Source organism: Anolis sagrei, chromosome 1 (assembly GCF_037176765.1).
Source record: "Anolis sagrei isolate rAnoSag1 chromosome 1, rAnoSag1.mat, whole genome shotgun sequence".
Taxonomy (NCBI): Eukaryota; Metazoa; Chordata; class Lepidosauria; order Squamata; family Dactyloidae; genus Anolis; species Anolis sagrei.
This window is the reverse complement of record NC_090021.1, coordinates 280,285,417-280,299,810: the sequence shown is the minus strand read 5'-3', so window position 1 is coordinate 280,299,810 and position 14,394 is coordinate 280,285,417. Positions and strand designations below refer to the sequence as shown.

The following is a 14,394-nucleotide window of genomic DNA, read 5'->3' as shown; positions in this document are numbered from 1 at the left end:
TCTCACCTTCCTGTTTACACGCCCCCCTCCCTCCGCCTTGGAATGGTCTCTCCCGGAAGTGCCGCCATCTTGCGACACCGTCCTGAGGCGGAGGGAGCCGAGCGGGGCGCGGGCGGATCCCCCGGGGCAAGCGAGGGCGGCGGCCGCCAGGAGGAGCCCGGGAAGGGCAGGGAGGGGACGGCACGCAGCCGGCGGTGAGTCTGCGCCCTCCGGCCTCCTCCCGGGCGGCTTCTTTCCCTCCTGGGAGGAATATTATGCTGCTTTTTATTTTGACTGGGCCTCCCTTTCCCTTGCCGGTGTATGTCTGCTTGTATGTATGTATGTATGTTTGTGGGGAGTTTGGTAGGGGAAAGGAATCGCAACCCTCCTCCCACCCCCCGCGTGTCCTTTTGGTTCGGTCCAGCCCAAACGCTAGGCTTTGAAAACAGGCGGGCCCATTAGGGGGAAATGGGGGGAGTCTTGCTTCACAGCCGATTGTCCCATTTCACCCCGCTCCCCCCCCCCGCGTGTCCTTTTGGTTCGGCCCAGCCCAGACGCGAGGCTTTGAAAACGGGCGGGCCCATTAGTGGGAAATGGGGGGAGCCGACTGTCCCAGCAAGTTAGCGGTGTTGGCTGTGAGTAAAGCTTCCCTTCAGCTTGTTTCTCCTGAAATAGCTGCGAGCCAGGCAGGCGGGCGGGGTGAGGGGGGAATCACAGGACTCGGGAGCCGCCGCCATCCCAGGGCGAAGGGGCGGGGCTGGTCTCCTAGAGGCCGCTTTTTGGCCCGACGCAGAGCCTCCCTCCCCGTTACAGAGTCTGCGATTGACCCGCAACAGCGCCCCCCCCCCAACCCCACCCGGGTAAATTAACCCAGGACCACTGGGCCTCTGTGTAAAGGGATTCCCACTAGCGAGGGGTTCGCATGGCGTGGATTCCGGGTCGTTTTATGGACTTGGGGGGGGGGGGGGGGAGGTCCCAGTCCCAGTCCCTAGAAGGTTGGGCACGTGATAGGGTTTAAATGGCGAGCTTCTGACTCTTGCAAGAGACGCCTTCCTTGGTTTATAATGGAAGTCTTTTCCCCCCTCCCTCCCTCCCCTCGCTCTCCTCTGGTAACTTGGCTCCCACAAGTCATGTTTTGAAGCAGCTTGTTGGGAAACACACTGAAATGGGAGACGAGACGGATGAGGAGGCAGAAAGGTGGCGAACAAAGTGGAAGTGGAGGAATTTATTTTTTAAATAAAGATTTCATATGGGTAGAGATTTAGTGTATTTGTTAGATTGCTCAGTAACAGTGTAGTTTAGCCACACATTAATGCTTGAAATGCTCGCCAGAATTTACTCGTTCCTTAGGATACTCCTCTGAAAAAATATTTCACGTTTGCTGTCTCCTTCTGCCCTGTACTGTTTCAGAATGTGCTGGGAAAAATCTTTTCATGTAGGAGTGATTTTATATTGTCTGCAATGTACTTGGGGTGTTTGGGTGTGGTGAGCGTTTCTTTCTCAGATACTTCTACAAGGATCTGTAGTTTTTTCTGTCTTTCCATTCATATGCCAATAACATAGTGTTCGCTAATGCTTTTGTATTTTTATTCTGCTCAGAACATGAAAAAAAAATGAGTATTGAAGTTAGTTTTCCTAGCCTTGTGTCCCACATATAGGGATGATATTCAGTCCTATCTGACATCACCAAAACTAATTAGAAGAACTAACATCTTTTATACATATATATATATAATATATATATAAATTTCTTAAGACGTTGCTTCTATTCCTTATACTGGCTGCTGCTTATTCAGTTGCTTGCTGGGCAGAAAAAAACTAATGCCCACAGAATGGTCTCTGTCTGGTAGGATGATACTGTGGATATAGAACAGTCCTTTGGCAAACTTTGGTCTTCCAGGTGTTTTGGACTTCAGTCCTTAAAATTGTGGGAGTTGAAGTCCAAAACACCTGAACGACCAAAGTTTGCCCATGCCTGATATAGAAGGTGCTGATATAGAATCCTCTTTCAAAAAACAAAACAATTGGAGTGAGAGTGGAATATTCTTTTCACTTCAACTTGACTTTGATCATGATGTAGAGGTAATTACATGATGGAGAAAAATGGAAAAGGTAGAGAAGAGGAGATGAAATGAGTTGAGAGGGAAAGCTGTAAGAGGAACAAACCTAATTCTGCTAAATTCTCAGCCAGAAATGTGCATTTAAGGACATTCCTGCTTATTCCATAATAACTGAAAAGTAAACTTGCAATTTAATAGAGAATGGGATGACATACCAGACTAAAGCACTCCTTGGTGTGGCTGTTAACTGAGCATTCAAAACTGAGGCAGAAGGATTAATTAAAAAGCAACTGTAAGACTGAATTTTCAAGGGAAGTGCAATCCTATGTAGCATAGCTTAAATCACTTCTTCCAGATCAGCTATATACACTGATCATGAGTAAGTTTCGGTTGTCTTGATGGAACTTCATTTTAAAGCACTGTATAAAAACAAAATGTATATATATATATAACTGCACAAAAAAAAACCCTCTTGATGTTATTATCCCACCAAGGTCCCTATGAAGAATACTCCTCAATGTTTTTATTTTAGTTTTTATTTTAAGGTATTTTGTTTTGTGGGTTGCTTTTACTTTTATGTTTTTTTGGGGGGATTGTTTTTTGGGGGTTTTGTTTGTTTGTTTTGCTTTTATGTATTATGAACATATGTAAGCCACCTCGATTGCCTTCAGGGAGATGGTGGCAGAGTATAAGAATAAAAGTATTATTATCAATGTCACTAGTAAGATATACAGTTCCTACATATGCTAATTTACAGCCATGTCTAAAAATATGCCATGACTACAAATATCTTTGAATGCAAATTTCAGAAGTAATATGAATTTTTAGAGATAATGTCCAGAATGTAGTGGGAGATATCCATTGACATAACTGTTTCTGCCTATAGATCAAAAGGGGGAAAGAAATCTCTGCTCCCTGCTGTAGCGCCCCCCTTTCAAAAACTTCTTTCAGAGACTATAATGCTGATTGAGATATTAGAATAATCAAAACATAAATGGCATGTTGAGTCATTCCAAGGCAGCTAGTTAGTCATTGTGTCCAAATGTACTTATTGAAAAGATACGATTTTCCAGCAAAAGATATGGTGCATAATTTCTTACCATGTTACAAATTACATGGAGACAGAACCTGTGTTTGAATTGGCTTGATTGAAATATCCATTTACTCTATTCAGCCATAAACAGTATTTTATTCCCTTGGTTTACAGATGTAAATAATAGATACAGGATTGTGCTTTACATTATTTGTGCATCTAGGAAATATTATTATTAAATGTCAGTGTTTCTCTCCTCCCTTCCCCCCGCAAGGATTTTCTTAGTGGCTATATTAAGGTATGAGATAATATGATTAAATATGTCTGCTTCTGTGCTTATATAAATAAGTGGGTGATGAACACCTTTTATTTACTGAAGAAGAACATATGTATGTGTGCATATTGAGCATAAGTACTAAATACACTACTGATGTATAAGAAAATGAGTGTGTCACATGTTTTTACATATTTTGCTTTGCTTTGAGTGCTTCTGAGCCTTTACACTATATCCAGTATATCATTAGCAGAAAAAGATGAAGGAGGGCATTCCACAAATGCTTGCATGTTTTACTAGCAGCAACTAAAACAGTGGAATGACTAGTACCAGAAATACTTCGTGTATTGGAATCACAGTGAATTGTGGAAGTTCTTATGCAGTAACCTGCATAAATGGAAGCAAAGGTTTCGTTTGTTGTTTCATTTTACAGTTGCGTCTCCCCCCCCCCTCCAATTTGTGTGTGTTAGGGGCCCAGGACTTCTGCAAAAGTGGAAAGCCATGAATATAATAAGTCCCTCCCCAACACATATGCTACCGACTTTTTCCTACAACAGCCCTAGTCCAGCAGTCCCTTCCCATTACAAAGCCTCATCCAAAACAATCCACCTGCTTCATTTCACTCCTACTTCCCCTTCACCTGGTGTTTCATGTCCTGCCAGCAACACCACCCCCTCACTCCATTCTGCATCTTCCCACTACAAAAACTCAAGTACCACTACCAAAGATCTTTTCTCCTCCTGCTGCTAAAATTTAATTTAATCCCCTTTTCCACAGACAGTGGAAGGAGTGAGGTGAGGAGGTTGATTGTTGGGAAATTGATTCAAAATCCTGCAGGAGAAAGAGAGAGAAGAGGAGGTGACTCATTGGGGAAAGAGTTCAACCAGGCAGCAAAAGGAGAGCCTTCATGGAATCACAGAGTTGTAAAAGACCACAAGGACCATCCAGTCCACCCCCACCCCCAATTATGGTCAGATGGTGGGAAATGCTGTGAGGGGCTGGTGTTTTTGGCAGGACTTGGAAGAACAAGTGGAAGAGCAGCAAAATGAGTGGGATAAAGAGATTGAGATTAAGTAGCATTTAAAAATTGCAGCTGGATTTTCAAGTTGCCCATCTATGCACTATGTCGATAACCCTCTATTATTTTTTCAAATAAACATTGCATTTGTGTTTTTGTTGCTTTTTAACTCATATTATTTGCTTGCTGGCTTTTATTGCTGTTGTGTGTGTGCTTTATAATACCTTTAGTGCAACTCTAAATAATGTATTTGATACTTGTGCAAAGATGGGAATAGAATAGAACTCTGAATTATTAGAGTAGCATTACATTTAGTCATTCATCATCAATATAAAATGAAAGTTTGTTTAGATACAATCCTGCTATTAAAATTGTGCAGTTTGGCCTTCATATCCTTGGGGATTGGTCCCAGGACCCTACAGCTATACCATTCTTGGATGCTCAAGTCTCCAAAATAAAAAAGAAACTCTAACACCACCCCAATCCCTTCCACCAACAGCACTATGGAGGCAGCTGCCTTGTGTGCATCCTAGCCTTCCACATGAACATTTTCCCTCTCTTCCTTCCTTTGTCCCTCACCTAAGATACTTCTTTGCCTTCAGTAGGAGAGCATCACATAACTTCTTTTACCAAGGTCCTCATGAGGCAGCTGGTTGGGGCATGAGAAAAATGTCCTGCACTGCTATTTTTGAAAAACTACTGTATTTTTAATTTTTTTAAATTGATATTTTTATTTTGATCTACAGTTGGTTGAATCTGTGGATCTATAGCTTTTGAATATGGAGAACCCACTTATGGCTTACAAAGATTCTATGCTTGCATGTCTCAGACAATTTTTGATATTGCGTATGAACAAAGCTGTTCAGAAATGCTCCAGATCCATCTTTGGAGAAAATTTTGCCTGACAGTTGTTCTTTACCACTATCTCACAAATCTGAATGTTTTAGCTGTAGATAACAGTTTGCTTTTGACTCTACTCAGAAAATGCTGTTGGGATCACCATTCTATACTTTTTCCCCCTCCAGGTGTAAGTATTACATCAGGAAATACAGTTTGCTCAGAAATTCTTCCATCCACAGTTAAAAACCAGCAGAGGTGCAGTAGTGCTTGTCACTGCATTTCTAGGGTTCTGAAAAACCACTCTTGCCATTTAGTTTTATATAACGCCAAATATACTAATTGCATACTTATCCTAAACAGATTAGAATGATGATAATTCAGTCATCAGGAAGGCTGATAAGGGCAAAAATATGACCTTAAAAGAGTCATGTCATGTCATGTCATTCTTGTGGAATGCACGTATTTTAAGAAGTCTTCCTAGAATCATTATTTTCTAGAACTGTTACTTGATATATTTTGGAAGCTTGATTATTTCAGTGAATTCACTATCTGCCATCTAAAGGATTAGCCATGTTTCCTATAAATTTTGCATTGGTTTTGTAGGTCACTTTTTAAAAAAACAGTATTAGAATTTATTTTTTCATATCCTTTCAAGGAATCCATGTACACTTTTGCCCCTACAGCCTGGGACTTGATCAATTTTCCGCTGCTGCCATGCATATCTGTTGATGGAAGGTGGGGTAATCTAATCTGTGTGTTTAGAAAGGAAAGCTGATTGGTGAGTTCATGAAGAGATCTTTGCCTGTGTAAAATGTGATACTCAGAAGTGCACAACGTCCTTGGCAAACTTTGAAGCATATGAAATCTGGTGCTTTCCTTATGCTCTTGGAGCTAGTTCAGTAGCTATACAATTGAAAATTGTGTGTTTAAACTGAACTGTCTTGAAGGTGCTGTCATTACTTCTACTGGCAGTTGGGTGAATTTTTGAATATATTTTCCCCCTCAAGATCCACTGTATTTCACCAGTGCTTCTGGTTAACTGGGCAGTACATGTTCAAGATAAATTTCATTCCGCTATATATAAAGCACTCTGTACCCATCTTACTTGGTGTTAGCAAGAACTATGCTGAATATGGACCCTAACACTGTTTTTGTGATTCCTTGGTCCCCATTTTAGGAGGCACAAATGAGATTTCCTGTTCCTGAAAGTGTGGTAGCAGCAGGGTTTTCTCCCCTAGAATATATTTGGGGAAAATAAAGTTCATGGGTCTAATGCAACCCTACAGTTATTTTTGTGAACCTGCTCAAAACTTAGTGGGGCAGGGCAAAATTTGTTTGGCTTGTCTTTTTGTCAAAGCCTTTGCAAGCTTCTGTTAGATTACCATTTTTTTCTGTTTGGGATAGGCCTTGTATTCTTTTAGGCCTAGATGGGACCTTTTCTTTTCAAACAGGAAGTAGCTATATTGTTATTATAATTATTTGGTTGCTACTGTGAGCACAGACGTATTACACTGGGGGGGGGGGGGGGGCGTCGGTGCTGTGGAGTCTGTGTGCCTTTGTCCTTGCAACTGGCACTAAACATTCCTAAAGCTGTCAGATAGTAACAACTTGTCTTATTTTATTACCTGTGAAACGTCATTTTAATGTTGTGCTGTTACTCAACCACATACTATATTCTATATCCACTTGTCTATGTGTAAGAAGAAATATATTTATCTTAAATTATTTGACAAACTCAACTTCACCAAATTTTATGACAACAATATATGAGCTTTTGAGATCCTTTTATTTATTCATCAGAAAAGAAGTTGAAAAAAAGCAGGTTGGGAGGAGAGTAAATTAAATATTGTAATCATGAGAGCTTTGTAATCAGACTGTTAAAGTGAAGAAGAAGCAGTTTGCACACCTGGTACTCCCATATTTTATTTTGAAACTCAGACCATACAGATACCATAACTTTTAACATCACCCCCCCCCCCCCCCAAGTGTGTCTAAGACATCTGGATGTGTTAATAGCCTGGATAGTGATGTGGAACATGTGAGTTAGCCTAATAAGGGTATAAATTCTTATCTGAGTTGTGGAATCTTGCTAATAGTTAACAAGATTATCAGTTTAATTTTGTGTATCAATGATCAGAATAAAAGGAGGAGGCATTCACTGTCAATCGAATCAGAAGGTGGTGATTTCGCTCCCTAGTGCACTGCACTCATAAACCTGCTAAGGAAACTCTCTGAAGCTGTTGGGGTGGGGCATTAAGGGCTCTATGTATATGTGTCTGTGTCACACTGATGTCATACTCTCGCTATATCATTGGATTTAGGCTTGTTATCTAAATGTCCGCTCGATCTGTTTGTTTTTCCTCCAAGAAAACAGAATGTCTCAGCCAGTTAGTCGAAGCTATCTAAACTTAAGAAAAAGGGACATTGTTCAATTACAGAGGACAGACTTTGCATGTAGAAGGTCACTGATTCAGTCCCAAGTTAAAGATAGGAAAATCACACCTGAAATCTTGGATAATTGTTGCACTCATGGCTGATAATGCAATGCCAGATGGACTAGTGGTAGTTTGACATAGCATAAAGTACTTCCCAATGTTCCTGTTTTAACTCATTGATGTTTGTTGTCATCTTGTTAAAAGAGTGAACTGGAAGTTCACTCTTCCAAGATCTGTCTCATTTCATATACTTTGCAATTTTATGTATGAATTTGAATTTAATTTTTTCTCTTTTGTCCACCTGAGCTTATTTGAGCAAACCATGGGTAGTTATGTGAGAGGGTGACTGCTTTACAGAAGCAGTTGTTGAGTGAAGGGATTAGGTAACATAAACCAGCAGTGCAGTTATTTATTCCATTTAGCCAGGGTTCTGGCTTATTGTAAGCAGATTAGACCACTTAATGACTTCCTCAGAGTTCCCAGTACATTTCACAGGTGAGTGGGTTTTCAGTACCTGGATTTCCCCTGTCTTGAACCTCATTTTCACCACATTTAGGAATTGTGCTGCCATCCACTACAACTTTCTTTTCCCACCAATATATGAACACATTTCTCTTGGGAAAATTTCAAGCAAGGCATGGAGGAAACAGCTTTCTTCTTGTATATTTAGGCTGTGTCATTTAGCATTGATGCTTTTTTCCCCTTGATCATGGAAAAGTTGTTTAACTATTATAACTAATTGAGGATCTGTTTTCATGATGGATCTATTTTCTGTAAATTTGTGGAGACATTTAAAACATCTTGACAATTGGCCCTCATATCTTGTGAGGAGAATATCATACATTGTTGATCCTTTATATAAGAATGTATTTATAGAGATTTCTTCTCTGGATAAATACAGCTGACTTACATCCAACCAAAATATGTGAAATGTGTTTTTCTTTTCTTTTGGCTCCAGGTGGGGAATCACTGCATACTTTACTTGATTCTCATCTGCTATTTTGTTACCCATTTGCTAAACTTGAAATTTGATAGGATTGCTATGCCCCTGGCAAAATTGCTATAGAGTTGAGAAGTGGCCCATAAGCTACTATCATCTGAGCATTTTTAGTGTACATTGCATTGACATGGTGCAGATCTGCCCAAACCTTTTAGACAACTGTTTACACTAAAAACTTTATTCCTGTTCTTGAATGGTAACTTGGTATCTGCTAAATCGAGAAGCCATTATCTCATGTAGACAGACCCTTTCTACACTGCGAAGACTACTGGGTAAAGTTTTACCCTCTCTACATAGTTTAACTCGTCTTACCAATTTAGTAGCTGGCAAGCAACATATGCATGAATACCATATATTGCAGCACTCAGAGGGTAGAAAGGGGGCATTAAGTCATCAGTTGTTTCTAGAAATGTCAAAAATGTAAGTGTTTCTAATTTGTGTGGATAATGCATGCTTTTCCAGTTTAAGAATGACATAGGCATCAGCATATCATTTAGCCTATATTATTTTGTAGAAAAGTGGGAATGTGTGAGAGAAAAAGGAAATCAGTGTGAATTTCAGACAAGCTTCTCAGATTACTTTCTAATGTGGTTTTCAACTTTTTTGCTTACCTGTTGGACTTATATTTGGATCTTTGAGATTAATTCTGAATATTGACACTCTTATTTGAGAAAAGTGGCACTTTAATTTCACAAAACACTCCTTCACCAGAGTATATTAATTTGAAAGTTATACATAGGTTTAATTTCATTAAGGGCACAAAATTCCCAATCTAATACAGGTTGAACATCCTGAAATACTAAAAAACAAACAAACCCAAAAGTGTTCACATGGGTGTCTGAGATAGTGATAACTTTACTTTCTGATGGTATGCACAAACCATGTTTCATGCTCAAAATTATTTTAAAATTTTGTGTACAAAATTGCTTTCGGGGTCTGAAACATAAATGAATTTTGTGTTTAGACTTGGATTCCATCTCCAAAATATGTCATTGTGTATAGACAGATTTTAGAATTAAAAAAATACAAAAGACATTCCAAACATTTTGAATATTTGGATATCATGTACCTGTCTGAAGCCCACTAGCATATCATATAAATAATAGCTGTCTCCTTCTCTTGTTTTCCAGCGACACATCATTCAGAGAGATATTGCCTCTGATTCTGAAGATTCTTGTTGTTTTCATGACAACTAATAATTCTTTTATTCTTTATGAATTTGTTTTAGTTCCTTTAAAGCCATTTATGTTGGTAGATACTATCACATCGCATTGAAGGACCTTGGATTCTAGAAAAGTCTTTTATCACTTTCCATAGTCTCTGCACCATGTACTTTGCTCTCATCTCATACACAATGCAGGAAACAGCACCTTGTGACCTTCCATATGATGATCGGCCATATTAGGAGGGCTAATAGGATTAGGATATCTACAGGGTGCTCACACCTTAGATTTTATGATGTTAAAGTCAAATAGGTCACTGAAAAAATAATTTGTGAGTACATTTCTCTCCAGATTTTTTGATAAAACAGCAAACATCATATTATTGATCACATTGAAGAAACTAAAAGTATAAAACGCTAATAGGCAAACAAGCAAGCTTCAATTAAAAGAAATCAGTGTGTTCTAAAGAGGCGATACATATGTGCTTTGAAGGAATAATAAAAATTACACAGCCCAACAAAAATAAATCTTGGTGTCTTGGTTTTTAGGCCTGTTCCTAGGGTTATTTGGGGTACTGGTTCAAAAAAATGCATTTGTATAGACTGCATCAGTTCTAGTTTCTTAGATATGGTTATCATGATTTTTATGAGTGAGCAGATAAAGACTGGTATATGGCATATATGCCATGTTTCTCAAAACTAGAGTTAATAAGGGAAAACTGGTGCCATTTTTGAAATCGGCAGATGAAATATACCCAGAAACAGATGTAACATTTGAGGCACCAAAATGTGTGTTGGGTAGTATTGTCAGTAGCTTGAAGATAATAATCAGCTTATAAGATAAAAATAACTTAACCATTCAATGTTTTAAAACTATCTTGTAGTGATTTGTATTCTAATAGAATAAATTTCCCACCGCTTTCAGAGGCATAGGAAAGTCAGAAAGGTTAAAGTAGGCATCCATGTCTAAGTTACTCGTAAGCCTTTTCTGTTAAATACATCTGTATCTTTTTACTTCTTGAAAAATTGTCACACTTCTCTTTAGTTTTAAAATACACGTAAGAAGGGTTTCTTCAGTAGTTGCTACCTGATGGAGGGGGAAAATAATTTTGTGAGCACTCTGGTAGATGCAGAAAGGTTAATTTGTACAGATTTGTTCAACAGTGCAGTCGTTAGAATGATACTGTTTCTTTCATAAGTAAATTTGGGAGGCATGAACAACACATATTCAGCTTCGATGTGCCTCTGTGCTACATATGCAGTTCCCAGACTTAAGAAAAATCTTCTAAGGTTGAAGTCTTGCACAGGTGCAAAAGGCAGATTTCATCCAAAGTTTAAATTTTTTGTACAGTTCCAACTAGCTTATTCTGTGTTTATTAATCTTATACAGTTCCAATCAAGTTGTTCTAAATCAGCATCTCAATTATCATAAGATCCTAGTTTATCAAAAATATTCTACCTAAAGGAATATTTGAGGCTCTATGTACCCCATTTTTAATAGAAAACTTGATTAGAAGCCATGAAGCTAGTTTGTGTTTCTTCTGCTCTGTTGCACACAACTATCTTCATGGATCTGACACTGTTTATCTGACAGTGCACACAGTACTGCTTCGCCAGGGAAAATTGCACAAAACAAGCCCAGTGCATCAGCATTTTCATTGTGTACTGAGCTGAGTTTCTCTTCACATGGTCACATCCCCTTTTTAATCCTGGTCCCCATGTTCCTTTCCCAGTCCAGCCTGTTTTTGTGGTGTCTATTGCTGGTCTCCCCAAGCTTGTGTTCTTGTGGTTTGAGTGTCTTTTGTGTGGATCAGTGTGTTAAGACCTGCTGAACTTAAGTGGTGGTGTTCAATTGGTTCGACAGGACAGTGATCTAGCATTAGTGGTTTGTGGTAAGCAGAGAAGTGATGGCTGCTTTTAAGTTGGAATTCCTCCCAGAAATGATGGTGGATCATTGCTCCTTGAATGCCAGCCCTATGTAAGTATTTTGTTTTCATAGCTAATCTACACTGATACTGATTTGAATGTGTTCTTTTGATTTTGATTATGGGGTGATGGGGGTTCTTTAATGTTCTGTATTAAGGAAATAACTGAAACAGGCATGTTCAACCCTAAAGTTTACTTGTAAAAGAGATCCTGAAAGATGCTTAAAGTTTATTTTTTTTATGAATATGATCTCCCTCAGATATAGTAGCAAATGTTTTGTATTCACTCTCAAACTCTGTTCCACAGTGAACTGGTTTCAGAGCTACACTACACTAGTTATGGTATTTGCATGTTTGTGCAGTCTAGAAAGGAGTTTCCCAGACACTTGTAAAGTTTTATGGTATTGCATTTGTAGCAAGTCAGAGAGGGAGGTTCACTTATTAAATTAATTAATTAATGCTGTCTATGAGATGATACCGTAAGATAGTTTAAACACAAGAGGAAAAATTATTGCCCAAAATTTATTGTAGCTGGTGCCTAAATATATAAACGCATATTTCAGACATGGATTATTTATTGTTGTGGAATTAACCGTATCTAAATGAACTGGTTTTCAGGTAAGTGTGAGGAACGCATTAAATATATATTTCATTTTCCTCTAGAATAATCCCATTGTGATTTATGTAAAATATAATTATCTTAGAGCTTCATGAGTTCAATGTAACACATAAAGTTTCTCTTGTTTAGCATTTAAATGTGAGTAATAAGAATTGACTAGACTATGCAGATCCATTTTTTAATATTTTTTTGATGTGAATAGCACAAACAGCTACCTATCCAAATGGTTCTGTAATTTGATACAGAATGGTATCAAATTAAGGGAAATGTTGTTTACTTAGGGATGCTAAATGCTGTGGGCATGAGATTGTAATCCAACATATCTGGGACACATCTGATCAATGTATTAATTGTGAAAGACAGAAAATCTCAAAGTACAATTCTTTCTTGAATCAAAAGATGAATGACATCTTTTTCACTATATGTTCACAATAATACTCTAAAGCAGGGGTCCTCAAACTTTTAAAGCAGAATGCTGGTTCATGGTCCCCCCAGACTGTTTGGGGGGGGGGGGCAGAATATAGTTTGGAAAAAACTATATGCACACTGTACATAGCTTATTTGTAGTGCAAAAAAAATTGACAGAACAATACAATATTTAAAATAAAAAGCCATTTTAACCAACTTAAACTTACCAGTATTTCAGTGGCCAATGAGATAGTCAAGTTAATTAGGATTGTGGTGGTGTGCCTTTAAGCAATTTCAGTCTTAGGTGACCCTAAGTCTAAACTTTAGGGTGAGGGCTGGGTAAATGGAAGGCCATATCTGACTCAAAGGTCTTAGTTTGGGGACTCCTGATCTAAAGGCACAAAATCTCTGATCTTGGAAGCTAAGCAGGGTGAGCCAGAACAGTACTTGAGTGAGAGACTGTCAATGAATACGGGGACTGTAGGCTATATTTCAGAGAAAGGAACTGGCAAAATCACCTCTGAGTATTCTTTGCCTAAGGAAATTCTATTAAAAATGGATGGGATCACTATTAATCAACAGGCAGCTTGAAAGCAAATACACTCCCAAAGAGTTCACCATAATGTAAGTGTAAGTCATTTTCAGTGGAATTCAGATTAGTTTGGTGAGATAAGCTACTTTCCATTCTGACTATCTAAACCATCAAGATCTCATCTTTCAAGAGCTCATGGGAGTAAAGCCAACGCAGCTGCCAATTATTCCTTTTCAAAATGATTTTCCGTTATGTGGAATGGGTTTATGAATTGGCAATCATGTTGTCCCCTGGAAATAGCCATATAGGAAAGGACTAGGGTTGAAAGGTAACTTCCTCATTGAAATATTCATGTGTCCTGGGACCAAGTATGAACAATAGTACTCTGGTGGGAGCAAGTTTGGTTTTCAGAACATTAAAAATTATTGGTAGTTTTACTGGAATTTGTTGCATAATTGCATATAATTTTTCTGTAAAGTTTGCTTTCAAGATAATTCACAGTAAGTAAAATTATGGCAACAGTACAGTACAAATCATTTGCTCATCAATATAACACTTCAATTTTTTATTTTTTATTTTGTATTTTATAAGGGAAGGATGAATAATGTCCACCACACTGCTGTAAATAAAAATATTGCTCCTTTCTCCACCATCCACCCTCCCATCCTCTTTGCTGCTTCTAAAGAAAGAAACTATATAGATGTGCTCTGTGTGAACATTGTTAGGTTAACATATAAACTTAGATTCGCAGCCAAGACGAAAGCTTTGATAGGCCACCATGGCAGTCCAGATGTTCATATTTAAGACCTTAGACAAAATTCTAAATTAACATTGCCTAATATGGTGTTGTCAGCACTAATTTTCTTATCATTTTCGTTATTAACCATGGTGGTTGGGATTGCTGGAAGTTGCATTCTGAAACATCTGCAGGATTCCACATTGGAGGAATTCTGATCTAAACAATAAGTTGGTTGGGAGAAACTTCTTAATAGAATGCAATGAGTGTGTTTACAGATTTTGACAAAGTGGAAGGACCTAGATGTCTATGTTTTTACATTCTGAATAGTATCTCCTCCCCTTCCGCCAAAAGTTCAGTGAATATCCATAGA

At 38.5% G+C, this 14,394-nt stretch overlaps 1 protein-coding gene across 11 annotated transcripts in view; it reads left to right on the top strand.

The window, feature by feature from the left end:
• Positions 1 to 48: 48 nt before the first annotated feature.
• The window catches only part of CELF1 (CUGBP Elav-like family member 1), a 41,482-nt gene continuing 27,136 nt past the window's right edge, over positions 49 to 14,394 (top strand). For 4 of the 11 annotated variants that reach the window (XM_067462779.1, XM_067462777.1, XM_067462776.1 and 1 more), the window contains exons 1-2: positions 107 to 194; positions 11,666 to 11,779. In XM_067462779.1, the coding sequence (XP_067318880.1) occupies positions 11,709 to 11,779 (71 nt within the window). In that variant the 5' untranslated portion in view covers positions 107 to 194; positions 11,666 to 11,708. Of the gene's footprint in view, positions 195 to 560; positions 615 to 11,665; positions 11,780 to 14,394 lie in introns of those variants that run through there. The other 7 variants (XM_067462772.1, XM_060762929.2, XM_060762939.2 and 4 more) reach the window with 3 other exon arrangements.